The sequence below is a fragment of the Colossoma macropomum genome, unplaced genomic scaffold (assembly GCF_904425465.1).
Source record: "Colossoma macropomum unplaced genomic scaffold, Colossoma_macropomum, whole genome shotgun sequence".
NCBI classification, from domain to species: domain Eukaryota; kingdom Metazoa; phylum Chordata; class Actinopteri; order Characiformes; family Serrasalmidae; genus Colossoma; species Colossoma macropomum.
Window position 1 is genome coordinate 18556596 of NW_023494794.1, and position 22366 is coordinate 18578961.

General features: G+C 38.2%; 1 protein-coding gene across 1 annotated transcript; it reads right to left on the minus strand.

The window, feature by feature from the left end:
- Positions 1 to 1694: 1694 nt before the first annotated feature.
- Positions 1695 to 21623, minus strand: stk36 (serine/threonine kinase 36 (fused homolog, Drosophila)). Its single transcript, XM_036581019.1, has 21 exons — positions 20815 to 21623; positions 20391 to 20531; positions 17935 to 18012; positions 17615 to 17745; positions 16044 to 16293; positions 15725 to 15818; positions 12841 to 13007; positions 12382 to 12554; positions 11992 to 12133; positions 10043 to 10195; positions 9691 to 9867; positions 8407 to 8498; positions 8073 to 8136; positions 6814 to 6924; positions 6627 to 6701; positions 6421 to 6538; positions 6169 to 6295; positions 5868 to 6042; positions 4306 to 4470; positions 2987 to 3898; positions 1695 to 2375 (listed from the first exon to the last, which is right to left on the minus strand). Exons 1-21 carry the CDS (start codon positions 20914 to 20916, stop codon positions 2298 to 2300), a joined length of 3525 nt encoding a protein of 1174 aa, XP_036436912.1. The 5' UTR covers positions 20917 to 21623; the 3' UTR covers positions 1695 to 2297.
- Between the last annotated feature and the right edge of the window lie 743 nt (positions 21624 to 22366).

The window sequence follows — 22366 nt, forward strand, 5'->3', positions numbered from 1 at the left end:
GTAACGCATATGGGGGCTGATGGATGGCTGTGTGTGAGATTTCTGAAGCTTATCGGAGAGGCTGGAAAGCTGATGTGTGTGTGTGTGTGTGTGTGTGTGTGTGTGTGTGTGTGTGTGTGTGTATCTGGCACGGCAGTGAGCTACAGAAACAAGCCACGAGGTTTGGAGGCTAAGCTGGGCACAGACTCAGCACATCATACCGAAAACATCACCGAGTGACTCCAGCTCATTTTTCCAATCTTTTTTTTTTTACTGACAGTGGCTCTTTATGTTTACCTGGCGCCTTTTAAGAAAGTGCTACAACAGAAATTATCAAGAGCAGATTTAAGTTTTATATTCCTATTTCTCTGACAGTCTAACGGTTACCCATAACAGCTCATTTATTTTATTATTTTGCGCCTATTTCTGGGAGCCACGGCTGACAGCCTAGCATTTAGACCTGAGGTAAACGAAGAGATCTATTTAAAAATACCCGAGCAGGAGCTGGAGGAGTGATCGGAGTGAAGCACTTTTATAGATTTACTGCGGCCTCATATGTCGGGTTTCAGGTTTATGAGCAACTAAGTCCTCATTAGGCGTTGTGCCAGGACATGAGGGCAATCTAATCTCGCCATTTATCCTAACAGACTGCCTGCTTCCCTGACTGAGTCCGGTGCTGTGGTTCGTTGTAGCCTACTTTACTCTCCACCGGCTCCGTTTAACCACTTCAGCGCTCTTCTGTCTCCACACTGTGGAACAGCAGCACAGGACGAAAAATAATAAATAACATAAAATAATAAAAATCCACGAATACTGGCCTTAAAATGAGGGGGGTACAAAATAGTCTAAGTCCACATTTTGACTCGCAGAAAACTGCGAAAAAAGAGAGAAAAAATGGGGAAAAAAGAAGCAGGAAAAAAAAATCTGACCATGGGTCTGTTCGGTGCGCCAAATAAATCCTTCCGTTTTGGCAAATCTTAACATTTTAATGGCCGTAATCTCGGAGGGAAAATTAAATTTTGTTGGAAAAGAAAAACTTATCAATAAAGGGCAAAATGAAAAATGGTCTGTAACAGATTTAAATGATGAAAGTGACACCACACGGCGCTTTTCTTTTTTATTTAATGGATATTTGGATATACAGAGGGCGAATCAGTCTCTGAACCCGAGACCGTGTCAGACAGCAGGATAAAAACAGGCCGAAAGCGGTTTCTGAATATAATAAATACAAGGCAGAAAGTATTCGCCCTCCTCATAAAATTCACCACGATATAAATATATATATATATGAAATTTTGGCTAAATCAGTTGGATCCTGCCTGCTGAAACCGCCGAAGCTGAAATTTTGGTGAGCGTATTAAATACGAAACGGAATAAAATATAAATTATCTTCGCTCATGTCCTTAAGAGCACTTCATAAAGCAATGCAGGAGTGCGAGATATGAGACGTGAAATAAGTAAATTACGTGTTTCCTTTTACAAATAACTACAACACATGAATGCGCAATTCTTCACACATATATTCCTACAGAATCTTTAAATATATATACACATATTAAATTATTTTTCTCCACCTAAGACTAAATATATAATAAGAAAATGCATATGAACTGGTTTTAAAGTCGTAAACGTGACCTGCCTGTTGTCAAATTTCCAGAGCCAAATTTCACATTTTCAAAATAAATATCTTTAAATAAATGTACACATGCAGTACATGCTTTCCAAGTATTATTTATTTGAATGTGTACAGTTTTACAAAATTTTATTTTCACAGTCTGAATAAATTAAAGTGGACAAAAATTTGCTTTTAAAAATTCCAATATCATAAAAAAATGAAATGAAATACAGAACAATTATAGTGTGTTCAGACAAATCTGGCAGGACAGCCAAAAACTAATTCGTACTGAAATGTGCCTATTTTATATCAGTGTCTGCAGCTTTTTTCCAGGTAGCCTTTTACTAAGACTTCCAAGATTCTGTGCAAAAGTGAGAAACAGCTCCACACCAGTTACTGCTAAACCTGTACTTTAACAGCTCTAGTCTCTAGTCTTGGTCTAAATTACATAGTTACGGAAAATGTTTAGTTTAAGAGTTAATCTGGGCTTAATCTATGTCCAGGTCTAGGGAAAAATAACCCAAAACAAAAGAGTGCAGTGCAGACCCATTCATTGAAATGAAGGTCATTCGGAATGACATCCACCCTGGAACACACTTCAGACATTCCACTAACATTATACTAATAATTCCACACAATTCATCCCCTTGTTGAGTCCATGTTATGTTTTGCCTCCACTCAGCCCTTCCAGTTGGCTGACAGGTCATCTGTAATTGCGCGGAAGTGAAGAACCCTGGGATGCGTGGTGGAGTTTAAGTCCAGCATCAATGGACTTCAGAGCCTTGAGGAAGAAAGCAGTTAGAATGCGGACGTGAGACATGCTGGTAAGGAGTATTTCACTTGTCGTTCTCCAAGTCCCTTAGCACAATTGTCAGAATGATGCAATGCTGCTCAAAAGTGTGTTTGCACACTGTTCGTTTAGTTAAAGGGTCCAGGGGTAACCGTAATTGTTATGGGGCTGCGCTGACCATAAACTATAGCAGCGTGATAGTATTCTGTATTTAATTGCTATTGCCTATTAAGTCATTTAGCACAGAAATACAAAAGAATATCATGCCGCGCTGACCATAAACTCTAGCAGCATGATAGGCCTCTGTATTTAATTGCTATTGCCTATTAAGTCATTTAGCACATACGGGCAACGCATAAAAAATGCATTAACTGCTCCGCGGTCCCAGACTTCCATTCCTCTCTCATTCCTCACATAATTACATACCTTAGTTTCACAGTGATTACTGAATACTTTATAGTAGTGACTGGATAACACGCCTTGGGCTTATTAACTGAATAATAAGACTGGAATTTTAAAGGGTTAAACCAGCACTTCTTTTTTCCTTATATTAAAAAATGTAATAGGTGTGAAGAAAAGCCTGACAGCTGTGTTCCTCTCACCTGCTGCAATGTCTCCAGATGACCAAACGCACACAGGGTGGCCAAGGCCTGACGCCGCACTGCATGATGGGAGTCGCCGCGGGCGACGCGCAAGACCTGACGAGGAGCGTCTGCACTAATCAGTGCCCTGTCGCCTCCTCCCACGACAGCCATGTTGCCCAAGATGACACAGGCACGGCGGCGGATGACAGCGTCGGAGTCCGAGAGAAGAGACACTGTGGGACAAGCCGCTCCCATGGCAACCTTGACCCACTCCTCCCCCTCCACATAAGGGCCCACAGGCCTTAAAGAAGAGCCAGTATCTCCTGTTCCCCCTTGTCTAATCCCCTCTACTTCCACACTCCTCTTACCTCTGCCTTTTCCAGCCGGGACACAAGCTGTCCTCTTTTTGGTCCCGGGACCTTCCTGCAAGTGCTGGTCTCTTTTGGGAAGACCCTTGAATTCTGTCTGTCCCATCAGGCTTAGCCACCTCTCTGCAGCCTTGCAAGCAACTCTGCGTACAGATGGCGCAGGGTCAGTCAGGCAGCTTAGAAGGTCCTGGAACAGGGCTGGTTCTGTGGTCCAGTTGGGGCTTGCCTTCATTCCATTGGTGGAATAATGGCCCCAGTGTGGCTCTAGTTGAGCAAGAAGACTGCAGGCTGCAGCTCGGACCCCGTCGTCACAGTGACTGAGGGCTATTCTCAGCAGGGCTGGGTCTACAGGTAGAGCGAAGGCAGCTGGACAACAAGCCGTCTGAGACAGCAGGGTGAGAAGCTGCATGGCACATCCACATAAGGAATCACTCTGCAACAGCATGGACAGCAGAGAACTTGCTGTCCTAACTGCAGGCTCAGGAGACTGACCTTTGACTTCTGACACCCTAAGACAAACCCCCATCTCCTCTACCATGGTCCAGACTCTTCCTAGGCTGCTCTAGGCTGTCTATGAGCCAGCTTACACTGCTCTTGTGCTGGGTTGGGAGATGTTTGAGGTGTGAAAAGCCTTCATGAAGCTCTAAGCTGTCTACAAGCTCGTCCACATTGCAGCTGTGTTGGTCCATGCTATCCTGAAGATGTTCCACGCTGAGAATTTTATGATCTTGCTTGGTCTTTGGTTGCTCTCCTCTTTCCCTCAACTTCCCAAAAGCACACTTGCTTTTAGACAGCTGGGACTGCACTTTGGGAGGATCCCTCGTGCCCCTAGATTTATCTTTGCTCCCTCTAATCATGTCTATGCCTCTCTTAGGATGGCAATCTCCATCGCCTCTGCTCAGGTCGAAGACATTCTTGTGTTGGATGCCATTGTTTCTTGGTTGCTCTGCTGTGCTTCCAGACCGGTTAAGATGATTTTAGGATTTGCTCTGCCTCTGCACTCTGGGGGAGAAAGCCAGAGGCCCGAGCTGCCTTGGTGAAGCTAGGAACAGCACCCTGAGGGGAGGAGAGGCAAAGACGACATAACAAAGAAAGAGGAAGTTCCAAAAGAGCCAGAGGCAGGGTCTGTATCACCTGGAAGAAGCAAACACATGCATGAACATCAGGAAAATTTTGAGAAAACAAGGTGAGAAAAACACCTTACTGTTTAGTGATGCATCAATCTTAAGACTGGACTACAGTACCGTGCAAAAGTCAGAGACCACCCTTCATTTATTTGATTTCCAGTCAAAATGGCCACTAAACAAGTTACTCACTTTTCAGGAGTTATTTTTAAGAATATTAGATATAAGATAATCAGCTTGCTAAAGGAAGGGGAAAGTAAAAAGAAAATAAGTGAAAAAAACTTTCCCAAACTTGAGTTAAAAAATGATTAAAAGATACAGAGAAAATAGGACTCCAAGCAACTGTGCTAGACCTGGTAGACCACCAAAACTGTCTCCTTCAGATAAACAGTACTGAAAGCTTTCATCTTTGAGAGACAGGAGAAAATCAAACTCTACACTTGCTTCAGATCTGAAAATATTCACAGATGTTTTCATCCATCCTTCCACGAGAATGAGAAGATTCTGAAAAGATGTGTCAAGACTGAAAAATGAGTCCAGACCTCAGCATCACTGAAAGGGATAACTTGGATCGTGAGAGGCAGAAAATACAACTTTTACGATTGAATTTTGGAGGTGTGGAAAAAATATCCCCGCAGATTTCTTTTAAAAGTCTTGAAAAGAATGAAAGATTTTATAAAGGCAAAGCGTGGATAAAATTTGATATTCTATTTAGTTGTCAAGGCTTCTGTGTAATTTTCTGTTAAATATACACTGAACAAAAAATATATTTTTTACTGAAAAGCTTTACTGAAACTGCAAAATGTGTCATGGAACAGGATTCCTACATTAGTATTTGTTGTGACCACCATTTGCCTTTAGCAGCACAATACATTACTAGGAAAAAAAAAGAATATTTTTTTTTTATCAAATTGCTGCAAAACTAAAACTGTTACATTTATGTTTTTGTTTAATATGTGTTTGTTTGTGTTTTTTTTCCCAGATGCTAACAGATGAATACTTTATGCCTGGAAATACATAAAATGAAAGGTGATCTCTAATGTTTGCACAGTACTGCACATCAATAATGAAATGTTAGAATACTTTGAAATCAATTGTAATAATATTCAATACAATATGCACTCATTTTATGGGCAAATAAAATTTTGTGCCATTTCCATGCAGATTCAAATTGTGTGTTCATCCAGTCACATTTGTGTATTCAGTGTATTATTAAAAATTATGGTAAATCATGAGTTGTGCAGAAATTTGAGATTTCATGGACGCACTGAATGTTTTTCTGAACGGTCCCACTCAAATGGAATTGTTGTGATGTCAGAGCTTTACACCCCTACTACTGTATCTTGTACTGCATACTGTATGCAATTCTTTAATAAATCCTTAGAGTGGGAGTGAGTATTTACTTGCCTGAACTAAACCTGTCACTACATTCAGGCTTTGATATGAGTGGAGAATTTCCGTCATTTTCTCTTGGGGCAGTTCCAAAGCAAACGGAAAGCAGAGTAGGTGGCAGCTCATCACGGATAGGCTGCTCATATCAGAGCTGCCCCACAAGAGACCCCTTTTCAGCTCTGTCGAGCTTCTGAAAATGAGGACACAGAGGTGATTCACAATTAAGAATTAACCAGAGCCGGAGTAATCTCTAGCTCTGAAGGAAATTGTGCTTATCATACTGTAACAGGTAAACACAGTTCGGAGATCAGCTGACCTGTCAGTAGTCAACAGAAGGCTCAGAGTTCGAGTGAGGTTTTTGTCGTCGTCAAAAAAAAGCGCCACACAGTCATAAGGCTCATTGGAGAAGGCAAACAGAGCAAGAGACAAGAAGATGTAGAGACCTAGAAGAACCAAAAACAACAGACTTCAACTGCAATGCTGTTCATTTTATACAGTTGTACAAATGCATTCATTTTTCAATCTTAATAGAATGAAATGTGAATGAAGTTTTGTTTTTATTTTTTACCAGTAGTGGAGAGAGATTCAGTTTTGGATGTTGTGTTTTGTAGTGTGGTGCCAACTTTAGTCCATAGGTGGCACCAAAGTTCGAAGTTCAGACAATCAGAGAGGGCACAGCTTTCACTCTGCAGTTAGAGAAAATAATAATTGTAACAATTATATGACACGATGTCAAAAGCACATACTGGGAGAAAATATTATGTGTGGCATTACCTCAGTGAGACAGTAGAGAATTAATGCAAGGACACCATCGCACATGCCCCAGCCAGCAGGTAAGGGGTGATAAGACTTAGAGATAGAAAACAACAACATCAGCGACACTCAGGACTCACGAAAACGTATGCAAACATGACTGCATAGATGGCGTTAATTCCCAACATGTGATTTAAAATGCCTGTACCTCCTCTGGGCCTGACAGTAGACAATCCAGAAGAGACGTCAGTCTGTCCAGCCGCACTTTTACACAGACTCCATGGTGGGCAAAAAGGCTAACAACGGCAGCTGCTAGTGGCTGGAAAGAGAAACATAACAATGCACTGATTAACAGTAATGTTAGTAATTGTCAATAATATTTACAAAAGAAAAAACAACGATATATACACTATAACTGCACAATATGGACAAAATGCCATGGAGAGGTTATATGGCTGCATATCTGATTGTGATATGTCTCACAATAGTAAAAGCATACTGGTGAAAGTGGTGGACATGGCTAAAGACTGGCCTGCATTATTTTGTTGTTTGTTTGATGACATATAATGGATTCTTTTCAGGAATCACACAGTAATAAAACATTCAGTGACAAAAAGCCTTGTACCTTTTACCTTTATTACAGCTTCCATTATTTTCAGGAAACTTTCTTTCAGTTCAACTACAGATGTAGATTAATTAGATCCCTATTAATACTATGGGGATCTCACTCCATATCTCAGACGTCCAGTGTTGGTATTCTAGTGTAGTTTTTTTGTCTTTTTGGCCCTTTTTTGTCTGTTTCTTTTTACTCAGTAACAGCTTCTTGACAGCTACACATCCTTTCAGATTCATAGTGTCGAGTTGTCTTCTCACAGTGAAAGGACGGACAGAAACACCTCTAGAATTTTTTCAAATCTGAACCAAGAGTGGAGCTTGATTTTGTCCTCTCTCAAAAAGATACACACACACACACACACATTCTTGTGTGTGTGTATGTAAAAAATGGAATTGCTCTGAAGAATTTATGTACATCTGTTATATACCATTAATATTAATCCAACTAAATATTAATACATTAAAACTTGCATTTTTTTAAAGTTATTGGTTGAAAAAACAGTCAGACGAACATAAGTTCTTAAAAACACAACTCTCAGACTCTCGGGGCATCCCAGATATTGTATGAATTTGTTAACTTGCATCAGCAGCTCATCTGATTTAATTTAATGAAGCACTAATTAGTTGAACTAGGTACTTGTCAATAGGTAGTACCTAGTATTACCTAGTTACTAGGTACCTGTAAATACTTTATTTGTATTTATTCTGTTAGTAGAAAATAACTACTTACTGACCAAACGATTTTACACATTATTTTCTCAGATGTCTAACAACTGTTGCACAGTACTGTCTGTATACATGTGTGCAGTTCTAGTATATACAGTGAAAAGTGTTTTCATGAGAGGGACTTACTGCCAAACAGTTTGGGTCAGGACGGAGGAATACTGACATGAACAGCTGGCATAGATCCTCAGCTCTGGTGGAAGAAGTAATTATTTATAAAGATAGCAAATTAAAAAAATAATCTAACTAATCTTAACCATCTGTCCAAATGAAAAAATAGTATCAGGAACAACCGTTTTTACAAAGAAAAAAAGGAACCAAAAACCTTTTGAACAGCAATACAGTCTGATTTCATGTCATCCAATTAAAGTAAAATAAAAACGGAAAACAACGCTTTAGGTTACTGAAGCTAAAAGAATAGAATAGTTGGTGAAAGTAGATAAAATCATCAAATCATTCAGACCTCTTCTCCTTTATTATCCACTCAGGGTTCTTCTCCCAGCTCGTCAGAAGAACAGCCATCAGCTCTCCCACGATCCTCTCACTCCACGGCTTCTACAGTCACACCAAATTAGGAAGAAGGACTAGTCACTCTACTCGGGATTAATACTCAAGATAACAATCAGAAGAATATTTTTCATCGTTGCATCATATTTGTGAAAATGTTTTGCCCCATGAGGTTACAAATTGCAATTTGACATCCAATTTGTTACCAGACTTTGTCGCAGTGTTTTGAAACTATATGCAAGAGATTTTTGGAAGAATGTTTTTTTTTGTCCCTCCTCCCCGAAGTAAACCACCGTCAAACAACTCAGTCTAATTAATGTCAATAAAATAGCCCCTGAAAACAAAACAGTAAATATATCAACACCAACTAGAGCTGTTCAAAGCAAATTATAACTAAGGATATATATATATATTTAACTTTTAATAGAAGAAAATGAGCATATTATTTATTCCAAGCAATTCTGCACCACTTCTACTCGTCAATTAATCACGAAATTTTGGCAGAACATAAATGGCAAAAGATAATCTAATCATTTTCTGAATAGGGGACAAACTGTTCCCAATAGGTGTGTTGACATAACTTGGGGCATACAAACTTATATATGTGTATATATACACACACACACACACACACACATACAAATATATACTAATATATATATTTATGCACACACACCCGCACACACTACTACATAACACCGACTTTACCCTTTACATTAGGTGAACATTTCATGGTTAATGGACCAGTAGAAATGCTCCAAAATGACTTTTTCCATGAAATAAAAGTAATCTGCTGGCAGTCCATATTATGATGCTACTACTCTACAACTTCACAAGATATTAGCTACTTTTTAGGAAGCTGTAAAATGAAGACATTTTTGAATGATGCACAGAGCTGTAGATGATAATGATTAAGGAAACATTTCTATCCTGAAAATAAAGTTATGATGAGATTAATATCAAGAATACCTCATATTTAAAAAGGTCAAATATAATGGCAGATAACACATTAAGAAATAAGTAAAAATAAGTAACTACTGTATATGTTTTAATAACGTCTTGCTGTTCTCAAACCCGTGAAATATTGAATAATACTGCTTGAAGTACCTTTAGCTTACAGTGTTCAGCTGGCATTGAATAAGTTATAATTAAAAATGACATGATTTTGTGATTTTATGTACATATATACAAAATTCTAACATATATATACATACATGTATGTCATTTTGTGTTTCACTACCTTCATTACTTCAGGACTGCTATGCATCTCCTCAATCAAACTAAATAAAAACTGTGGCAGCTCCAGCTCTTCACAAACTCTCCTGGAATCAGCAGGATCAGAGGTCAGGGTGATGTTACTGAGGATCTTTAAAACGTGAACAATGCTGGACGGCTCTTCCAGTGTCTCTCTCAGGATCTGTGGAGGAAGAGAAGTGTTCACACATTTAACACTGCATTCTTACCAGTTATGGCACATGACTTTGGCTCGAGGCGACTACAGCTGCAGCACAGAGTTCACAGCAAAGACCGTGACGATAATTAATCTTAACTAACATTATCTTGTTATAGACTCAGCTTTAATTGAAATATACAGAGTAGTTTGAGTTTGCCTGGTCCTTGGATCTGAGGAGCTTGCTCTTCAGCTTCTGATGGATGGGAGGGTCCACAGGGACAGACATATGATTGGCCCAATCTGTCACTTCAGCCAATCGCTGCCATTCTTCATCGCTGTCAGCATCTTGCTCCTGGGTAAAGTGCAAAAGGATGTGTTCTAAGTAAGGAAGCCATTGTCTTGCTCGCTGCAAATGATCCCAATACACCAACTGATGTGTACGTAATGTAACCTATTGTCAATAACCAAACAAAACCTTGTTTCTCTGAAATAGCAACTTTATAGAGGACGTATTGGACTATTTTCATTGGTCCACTAGTCATTAAATGTTCCCACAATGGAAAGAGCAGCTGGCACTGTTAATTTGTTTTAAAACAAAAAAAAAGCCAAAATACCAAAAATATACCACCACATTACTACAGCTGCGATATACGATATACATAACAATATTTAGTTTTTCTGAAGTTGGAATGGACAAAAAAAGCACCACATTTTACAAAACACTACTGAAAACAAATACAATACACTTTATTCAGTGATTACTTACTTATTGCACTAAACCCAGTTGAATAGGATTATTTAAGCCGTTTTGTAACGAAGCAAGCATTTCATCAGTGCTCTTATGCAAAAGCATATTTTGCCATAAATTATCATAATAATGATAAAAGATCATCATATTGCCTACCCTTATTGTTTTAATATGAAAGCAATTTTATATATATGTGTGTGCAATTCTCCTGAATAAGTTCAAAGTGCACCTCCAAAGTAATAAAAAGAAATATAAAAACCAATATTAGTATTCCGCCATCAGACATTTCCAATAATTATATTATGATCTATTTAAACCTAAGACATTAATCGAGTTAAGAGCTGAATATATACAAAATCATCATATATAAGGTACTCTCTATTGGGAAGTAGCTGTTCCAAACCCTTTGTCTATATGTTTTAAGATATTATCAATGTCTTTTAAATTGAAGTTGGAAGACTTAGGTTTATCATTAGTTTAACATAAAAAACCTTTTAAAAAAACCTCAATTTCATTAAAAAATATTTATTCATGCCTCTCCTCAGAGCCACATGGTGAGCAATTAGATCCGATTCTTAACGGGTCCTAAAGTCTGAACATCAGCAGGTAACCTTAAGAATTTTCATACTTTCTGCAATTAGGTAAACTTTTCTGTGTTTTTTTTAAAAAAAAAAAAACTATCATATGTTAAAAGCTGTGTTTGCTAGTCATGGACAGGAGTTTCGGTAGTGACAAAATGGAATGTTTAATCATTTATTGTGATAAAATAAACATAATTAAGATATATAAAGGATTTTAGTCTAAGGGATTTTAGTCTAAAGTCCAAGTCAGTTAAAGTCCAAAATGTGTTTGTGAACTCTGACTTTGAACTAGTTCAGCAGAATGATCCATATATGTATTTTTTTTTTTTTTATGTTGGTTGCCATCTTTATTTGCGAATGTGATTTGTTTTGGCAGTACGCAACAGATTTCACAGCAGATTTAGGTTAGAGAGACATCAGGGCAAGCAAATTACATTCTCTATCCTCTCTAGCATGAAGAAAATGAGTCTTCATATCGTAGCTGTGCAAAAAAAACCCAAAAAGGACTTGTATCTCCATTTTTTCCATTTTATTAATCCACAATCATTTGAGCACAGCGGCTGCCCTTAACATTATGTGAAAATGTCATGATGAATGGACCGATAGAAATGCTCCAAAACTGCTTAGAAAGAAATCTCTTTATATTAACTCACATTACAAGTAAAGACTATATTTGGCTTCTCCTGTCAAGATGTCATTTCAGAGATACTTCATAAAAACTTTATGAATTTTAAAATTGTATTTTCTTTTATTTTATCCTGGAGCCCAGCCATAAACTTTTAATTTTAATGAAACAAAATGAAATTCATGATTACTAACATCACTGTCCATCCTAACAGATGCCAGGCCGGAGTGTCCAGGTCCAGAACGTCTCAACAACTGTCTGGGTCCCACCTCCACTGAAGGGAACTCTCTCTCATAGTCCATGCTGATAGGGCCTTTACATGAAGCCGAGCGCACCCTGGAGACGCAGGAGGAAAAACAGCACGACCTGCATCAATCTGTATTTTAAAGCTGCTTGGCTGAACATTTAGATATTTAGATTTGCGCTACACTCTAATCTCTGCAACAGATCTTTAACACTTTATTTCTACTTTCATGGTGGAAAAATAAATATCTGCAGTGTATCTGTTTGAAGTTAAATGTACTTTTTGAAGTGGGTTTTCTTCTTTCTTTAAAACACATTCGAATTCTGAGCACAGACACTACCTGGCAACACCAATGTCATTTGCTTGATGCTGATTGGCTGCTGGATGAGCTGAATTTCGACACACTGTAAAGGTGCTGCCCAATGAACGGCCGCTGGTGGGGGCCTCTCCAGCCGGGGCAGTTTTGGAGCGAGGCTGGCTGCTACAAACTGCCTTCCCGTTCTCTGTGAGGTCCTGGATACCAAAATATTTAACATGTTTTCACCTCTGCTTAGACATGTTCTATGCTTGCACCACATATAATAAAGATAATTTGATAAGGGCGCTTAAACTTTGGCATACAAATGTATGATCACAATTTGACTGCCCTAAGCAGACATACAGATCGATTTCCATAGCTGTATAGACTTCTACAAAAGCGTATGTTTTCTGGTGACCACAGGTGGGGTTAGTAAACTTATCCATCCGTTCTCATTAGCTTATGTTCTCTAGTGACCGCAGGTGTGGTCAGTAAGCTTACCTGTCTGTTCCTGCGCCCCTTATCTCGCTGCTCTTTGGCTCTGCGCAGTAGCTTGCCCTCTCCACTGCGGGGCACTGATTTCGCCACGGCCTGCTGTTGCTTTAAAGCCTGTACGTCTGGACTGGGCGTTACAGTCAGGGGACTGCTGGACCCTTCGTCTGATAACACTGTCCAATCAGACACCGTGATTAATACAATCAATCACAAACTACTATGGCACAGTTAATGGTTTTAATGATAGTGTTTTACAAAACTCAATGATTATCACAAATCAAATTTGAAAAATTCCGAAAATCGTGTAAAATTAGTGAATTTTTAAAAAGTCAGCATGAAAGTCTGCTACTACTTCCTACCGCTACAGTTTCAACACACACCACTGAAGTGTCCATCTGTGTAATTTGGTGAAATAATTTCAATGTGATTTAGCACCTTATGAACATTTCTTGTGTATCTACCACAACACCATAATAATACAGAAAATGTGATGATATCAGTCATTGATATTTTACTTAGGGGTGCACTGATCATAACGTTTTAGGTCCAATTCTGCTTCTAATTTTATTACAGAAAAACTGGCTGATGGTGGATTTTTTAAGCCAATTTTGGTGAAGATCACGCTACATGGGCTAAATGAACACATAAAACACACTAACACATTAAGGCACTTTTTATTAGCCGAAGTTGCAAAACAAAATTGAATTATTCTACTGAATTAGTTCAAAATGCAGTCCTACAGCAAAAACTACAAATGCACATTTTTATATATACACAAATATAAGATTTATAAATACGATTTATAAGATTATAAGATTTTCTCATGAGTTTAATTTTTTTAATAAAAATCTTCATTCAAAAATACTGTCCAAGAGTTTTAGTTCATAGGCGGAGCCTTATTTTAAACACACCCTGCATTTTAGAGCAGGAAGTGAGACTGCATCCCTGTCCTTCACAGCTACATGGTGAGCAGTTAGATCCCATTGTTCTGAGGTAAATATGTCTTAATGTCTGAAAATCAGTGTGTAACATCAAGAATTGTCACAACCAAAAACAAATGTTAAGTAAACTTTGAGTTTTAATAAGAAACTATGATTTATGTGTGCACAACTGCTGAAAGCTGGGTTTGTTAGTCAGGTACTGGCTAGTGTTTTAGAGTTCTGCTCAAAATGAGCTAAAACTGCTACCAAAACAGTCACTACTGCTGTTATGATTGTTTTGGTAGTGACAAAATGGAATGTTCAATAATTTACTGTAATAAAATACATGCAATTAACACACAGGATCATTCACAGTAAAAGGATTAGTCTAAATCAGTTAACAGTCCAAAATGGGTTTTCAGTAAAATGATCCATATGACATTATTTGTTCTGGGTTGAACTGGCATTTTAAATTCCTAAATGAAAAAACAGTTGCCTAGTTAAATAAGATGATATTTAGCATTATCAGGATAAATTACATTACAATATGTGACAACGTGCTTTTCTGACCACATCATGGTTATCATAAGGACTTAACACTGACCAACAGCATGTTTCATAGCAAACAGCATCATTAGTCCTGTTCAACTGGATTTAGTGCAGCTCAGGATGTGAAACATTGAATACAAATCACTGTACTCATAGTTTTCTAAAGTATTTTTAAATATGGCTGTACTTGTTCTTTTTTTGTCTGTTTCAACTTATTGAATGTAAGTAATAAATTTCGTGACATATCGTGCATCTTGAAAATTTCTTTAAGTATCACATCATCATATTTCTGCCATATTGCCCACTTCTCTAAATAACATGAATCATATTAAATGCTACTTTGAAAGTATGAAGCATTTACTTATTCAGTACAATGATTCATACATAATTATTGTATGTTAATAATATAATATTATTATTTAATATTAACATAGGTGTAGCAGCAGCATTCAAATACAGCTCAAAAGCACTCACTTGCAGTTATAAAATTGCAACACATTAAAATAAAATGAATAAATTTGCCAACTGTGGTTTTCATGTTTGCAGCAAAAATGGTCTGATTCCGATCTGTATACCTTATCAAGATGGAAAATTTTCATACCATATTATTCCTACAACCTGCCATTCATAACATATAAATCCATTATAGCAATTTCCCCAGAAATTGTGTAGCATATCTCTGACATAAAAACAGCATAGTAATATTTTTCAATGTTAATTTACAATTATACTGTTGACAACAATATTAAAGTGAATAAGCTACATTAAAGAGAAATACCACCAATGAATTAAATGGTTGAAATGTAAACAGTTCTTAAGAGTGGACTGATATGAAATGTGCCGTTCTAGAGAAACGGTATCACAGTGGTGGTGACAGGAACCAGACGTGTGAAGCTTTTAATGCTTCTAAAAGCTGCATTATAGAAATGATTATGAATATACATAAAATGGTTATGAATATGCTAACCCATGATCTTGTTTTACAATAGTTTGTGAAAACCTATTGGCCTAAAACATCTTTTTTAAATACATTCACAGCAGAAAGGTACGTGCAGGATACTGTGAGGGATACTAGCCCCCAAAGAGAACATATTTTTAAAGATATATCACCATCATCAACATTACACACAAAAACTCAGAATTCATGTGCAGGTTCAGCGTTCATTCTGGACAGTAAATGAAACGGCTATATTTGGGATGTACACATCATGACTCCTGGTTCCTATCAGCACCTCTGTAAAGAACCTGCCCTATTTCTATTTTCATTAAACACTCTGAATGTCTGTTTATCTCTCAGTCATTATATTTTGCTGAAATTCTGAACCAGTTTAAATCAGTCAAATTTCTCTTAAATATTCACATATTTAAATGTTACACATCTGTTTGAAAAACAACTTGGCACGGCTATGAAACACCCTCACCTATGACTCCATCTGCTACATAAGGATGCTTAAGCAGGTCAGGCCAGGCCAGCCTCTTCTGGGGGTCTTTAGTTAATAGACCTTTCAGGAAACTCTGTCAAATATAAAGGAATCAAAAACAAGAACACACAGAACATCATTAATTAAGAGCTTCCTCAGATCACAAAGTATTCATAATGAACAACTCATGACATAAGCGTAGGTTACTGACTTTTAATCCTTGTTCACTAACAATTTATTTCACCTAGACACTCAAATTACACCCAGTTCAGTAACACACAGAGGGAAGATATTGTGTGGGCACTAAACGGCTCAGTACCATGCAGCCCTCGCTCATGTTCTCTGGCCACTTGACAGGGTCCTTGACAATAAGCTGAACGAGGTGGAAGATGGAGTTAGTGTAGAACGGAGGCGCCCCCGTGTGGAGCTCATAGAGGATGCAGCCCAGGGACCACAGGTCAGCCGTGTGGTCATACGGTTTCTCCTCCACCAGCTCCGGAGACATGTACAGAGGGGTGCCTTTGATGGACGTCAACACCAGAGTGGACACGCTCATGGCACGTGCAAATCTGGAAGTAGTTAAAAACAGACAAGGTGCTGAAAACAGTAACCAAACATGGGTTAAATGCATCAGTGTACTGTGATACACTGACCTGAAGGTGGCGATTCAACTGCATAGATTCTGGGATGTTAAAATTATAATTAAATGTATTATTACTTATTTGATCTGATTTTAACATACATACATACATACATACATACATACATACATACATACATCACCTAAACCGCTTATCCTTCTGGGTCGCGGTGAGGTTGATTTTAACAGCATTGAATAAAATTAATTTGGTGCATTAGGCGTATTTTTGTAAAAGGGACTTTCATGTACCAAAATGGTGCAGTACATTTCCTTAAATAGAATTTTATAATAAACAGAATTACAGTAATGTGCAAAAGTAATGTCCATTCAAAATGGCCAGTAAGTACAAGTTATTCATTTTCCAGAAGACCTTTCTGAGGAAAATTATATATAAGATAATCCATGTGTATGAGGAAGGGTCATGCCAAAAAAGAATTCTTAAAAGTCACAGAGAAAACTGGACTACTAACAACCATGCAAGACCTGGTAGACTGACCACCAAAACTGAAAAGGAAATAAACAAAAAAGAAGAATAATTGCAAACCAAACAAAGAAGCTGCTGGCATTCTCCGAAGATTGGAGTGACCACCACAGAACCCAGATCTCAACATGTTTGAATGTGTTTGGGATTACTTGGATCGTGAGAGGCAGAAAAGACAACAAACTTCTAAGACTGAACTTTGGAGGTGTGAAAAAAAATATCCCTGCATATTTCTTTGAAAAACTAAAAGCAGGTCTCCTGAAAATGAATGGACGCTGTAATAAATGTAGAGGCTGGACAGACAAATTACTAAAAAAGATAATATAATATTTAGTTTCTGAGGTTTCTGTGAAATTTTCTGTTAAACATTTTTTCTAGTGCTGAAAAATGAACTTGTACTTAATGGACGTTATAACTGGAAATTAAATTAATGAAGTATGGTTTGTGAACTTTGCACAGTACTGTACACCCTTGTCATGAATGACATTTCACATTTGAACCTACATTTTCTGTTAAGTGAGCTGTAATTGGACAACAGTTATTAAACCCAAAAACAATGTTTTATTTGTGTGCATACAGGCCTCAAGGGTAAAAAAAATGTGTGCATACAGGCCTCAAGGGTAAAAAAAAATATTTAATTTAAAATCTAAATAACAGAAGTCAAAAGAACAAAATGTCCAATAATCTGTCACCATTCAAAACAATGTTGTCATTTGTATTTCATAAAACATATGTTTGAATTTTATGTAACCCATTGCACAATACTAACCCAAAGTCACAGAGCTTCACTACTCCTCCTTTGCCCAGAAGGATGTTCTGTGGTTTCATGTCGCGGTGTAATATACGATTAGAGTGGAGGTAATACAAGGCCGATACCAGCTGGCAAGCTATCTCGCGCACCTACGCACAGCAAAACGACATGCTCAGTATTATATGAGATGCAGACATGTAAAACAAGAGGGTGAGATGAGTATTTTAGGAGAAAATGACATTTGTTGTACTGTAATTGCAGCACTGATGCTATCGTAATACGGGTCAAGATGGATGACATACAGATTGCCCTTTGACGCCCCAATTTTAGCTACGTACCTGGCTCTCAGGTAAGCTGCCATCATCCTCGAGGATCTGAAACAGCTCGCCCTCTGCGTACTCTGTCACAACCACCACCTGCCAGAGCAATACAAACGACCTAGTTATTGCAAATCCGAAGGCAAATATTTCCACAATGTTTCCTATTAGCTAAGGCCCCCCGAAAAGACACCTGAGGTGAAGTGTAGGTTTGAATGTCTCAAGATATAAAGCCTAAAGCTCCTCATTGCACAACAAGCTATGGAATCAAAGGTACACTATATGAGCAAAGGTTTGTAGGCAGGAATTAATTAAGAGTTTATCTTTTCCTTCACTGCAGTAACAGCCTCTACTACTTGGGGAATTTGACTGCATTCGGCCACAAGAGCATCAATGAGATCAGGTACTGATGTTGGATGATTAGTTCTGGATCACAAACGCCACTCCAATTCATCCCAAAGGTACTCAGTGGAGCTCTGTCCCCCAGAGAACACAGTTCCACTGCTCCACAGTTCAATGCCGCATGGCTTATTACTAATCCAACTGACGCTTGGCACTGCCTCCTTAAAGCAGCTAAATTCATTAATGCAATTTTGCAGTTTTAATGATAATAATGATAACAATCTTTATTTATGGCGCACTTTCATACCAGTGGCTGCTCAAAGTGCTTTAAAGAGAGGTGATAAAGCGCAAGAGTAAAGCAAGAAATTTTGATTATTCAATTAAAATCATATAGGGTAGGCAGATCAAATTAAAAGATAAATACCAAAAGAAGGGAATAACTTTAATTAAATGCTAAATTAGAGAGGTATGTTTTCAAATGTTTGCACTGAGCTTGACTGTATGTGGAACTGAGCTCCACAGTTTAGTAGTAACTGAACGAGGCCTCTCCATGTTTTCTATATTTTACAGAAGGTGTTTGCAGAAGGTCAGTATCTGCAGATCTAAGATTACATGTTGGAAGATAAACAGACATTTGGACATTCGGGTGCTGTAAGGTCATCAAGGTTAGGATCTGTGCTGCTGCATTTTGTATGATGGTGTATTGTTTTCTTATGAAGGCCAGTAAGAAGAGCATTACAGTGATCAACTCTGCTTGTAACAAATGCATGGACAAGCATCTCTGCGTCGCTCTGAGATAGAAAAGGCCAAATTTTTGCAATATTTCTCAAATGAATGAAAAGCTACTTCAGTGTCTGGTGTAGGGGTTGGCAATATGACAAAAATATCACATCACAACACTTCAAGACATTTTTATAACACAAAATCGGCACCAGGATATTTAGTTTTGTTGAGATTTAATAAGTTGGGACAGTCAAAGTACAATCGGCAGAGCCACTACTGGTGGGTAATAGGGCAAAAATATAATATTGTGATACTTCAGGACGTTTTCACAATAAATAATGTGATCTGATCACTTAGAACAGAGAAAAAAATAACCATTTTAAAAATACTATCAAAAAACAGAATACAGTGATTTTACTCAATAATTGGCATACCGTGTTGGCCTAAATCCAGTTAAACAGGGTTAATTTTGTTCTCTTTGTAACGAAACATGTAGTTGGTCAGTGTTCTACAAGTACCTACGATATCCACCACATGACCAGAAAAGCTTTTTATATTATAATGTGGCAGAATTTTTGATGATAACGATTAAGGCTGGGCAATACGACATTATCACAATAATAATATTTATTGTCACAATACAAAACAATATGCTTTTCTGAACAAATCATGGATATTATCTGACCAACTGCCTGCTTCATTATAAAGAGTGTAAAATCAGTCCCGTTTAACTGGATTTAGTGCAACACAGTACACCAAATATTGAATATCATTGTGTTCACAGTTTTGATTGTATTTTTAAAATGTAGCATTATTAGTTCTTTTTTCCCAGTTCCAACTGATCAGATGTCTGTAAAAATAAATATTGTGACATAGCATATTGTGTAAAGTTCCTGAAGTATCGCAATATTATATTTTTGCCATAGTGCCACACCTCTAATAACAATGTAGTTTTATTGCCCACCCTTAAAACAGAGCTCAGAATCTAAGATTACACCCAAGTTTTGTACTTCAGGTTTGGTATATGAATCACTAGAGTCTAACAAAGCAGCTACAAAGCAGCTTTCTCTTGTTTTTAGTACCAAGGATCAGTATTTCAGTTTTTTTCTGAAATTTTGGCATCCACTGAGAAACATCTGACACAGAACGAATAGAAATGTATAATTTTGTATGTTTTGTATGTTACAACAAATGACCCCTGGGACTAAAAGAGGCGCTCGGCTGCCAATATCGTTAAGTTTTGCCTAACCGTATGATAATCCAGAAGATTTGAATGTGAATATGTATAACGCTGGCAGCGATTCTTCGTTTGAGCCGTTATACTGGATGATCTAGCAAATAAAAAAGACGCTACAGAGCGTGTTTGTCATGGATGGATGAGAAACCCTGAGGAGAGCCCGAGCTGGTCATACCTCCCTCTCTGTCTCAAAGCTGTCCAGCAGCAGAACTATATTGGGATGCCTGAGGCCTCGCATGATCTCAATCTCTCTCTTCAAGCTCCGCAACTCTTTGTCCGAGCGCCCAACTTTGGGGATGAACTTGAGAGCTACGACCTGGAAAAGAAAATAACGGCCATTTCCAGTAAATTGTAAAACATACATACAGCTACGAAGCTCAAGTCAGCTTCTTGTTCTAACATTCCCGTTCCACCTTAAACGGTGCTGCAGGTACATTCTGGCGCCTCAGACGACGTCAAGCGCCATAATGCAACTGCTGCACCATTTAAGGTGGAACGGGAAAAATTAGAACAAGTAGCTGGCGAACAGGAAGGCAACTTCAGCCTCGTAAAACATAAGGTAGAAAGCGCTCTGACAAGTTGTAGCCTGTGGTACAAACCTGTCCACTGAACTTTCTGCGACCTTTGTACACTCGCCCGAATGACCCTTCTCCTATCATCTCCAATACATGATACTGCTCCATCTTCGGAGAGACCACCATAACCTAGTCTCTCTGTAAAGTGAGGTGTTTCGGGTAACTTAGCCAGCTGTTTATTTAAACTAATTTAACCTGGCTATTCAGTTTAAGGGTCTAAACATGACCAAGCGCCGTTAAACCTTCATTTACGAAGTTTTCTGTTCATAATCTGATTTCTCGCCAACTGAGGCGACACACTGAAGCCATCTGACAGAACATGACTCACTAAAAAGGCTTCTAGCTAGGTGGCTAAGCTAATTACCCTAGCTGGCTAACGTTAGCCAGCCAGCCACACTACTCGATATGTCATGTCTGCTTTCCGACAACTTTAAACTTGCGTGTATCCGTCCTGGGCAAAGGAGGACGACACTGGACAACGGACGGAATGTTCTCCAGGTTAAGCTGATGTAGGGAGAGTATTAAAGCTATTAACGTCAAACCGAGAAAACTTTTTCAAAAAGTTCAGTCCTTTCAGTTCGGGAACAAAAACAAACAGCGCCTAGCAACTTCGTAGCGGTGAAAAGAGACACCCGCTTCGATATTTTTCTTGAAACGAAGGATACCGTTTCATTTGTGGTTTATGATATATCACTCGAGTAGTGTTGAGTACTTAATTGGTAAAAATACGGTTGAGGTTGATTATTTCGTACGTATTATAAGATGAACAGGTTAAGAAAAAAACTATTAGAACAGGCGAAACAGAGGTTTCCTACTTTGCCCCACTGACTGTGGAGTCCTTAGCTTAGCAACGCTCTGGCGTCTCAGCAACGAGTCGCCTCTGACCAATCAGCTCGTAGAGGGCGGAGCTACACGGAGGGTTGAGAGAGTTTTTTCCATGCGGGCAGAGGGACCTAAAAGCACTCTCTAGTTAAAGGGGAAATCCACCGCTTTTTCAAAGTTTTTGTATAATTCAGTGGTTGAGAAATAATCAGAGTCATTCAGAGTGGTTTGATGCGAAATGGTTCATTTGCAGAGAAACCTACAGACTCAGATTTCTTTACAGTGGTGGTGATAGGAACCAGGGGTCCAGTTGTCTAAAATGCAATTTTATTTACTATCCAAAACCAGCAGTGAACCTACGCTTGTCTTTTGAGTTTTTATGTAACGTTGAGGAGGGTAAAATATCGGTCAATCTAAAAAAAAGTTTCCTTTGCTGGCTATTTAGCCTAAGAGCACCCTTCATGCATCCATCCACTATGAACTGATTAAAATAAATTGATTACAATACGTTTTAGACCAAATGTTTTATCACAAAACTATTATAAAACAGCCTCCCAGACATCAGGCAGTGTATTTATAACCGTTCCATACAATAACTTTCTGGGAGGGGGGCTCTTCAGACGTCTGGTTTCAATTACCACCACTGTGAACAATTCTGACTCTGTAGGTTTATAATGTCTGTGTTTATTAGCCTCTCCGTCATATGGAAGCCTATTCCCTCTACTTAAAAAAAAATCCAGCACCTAATTATTTT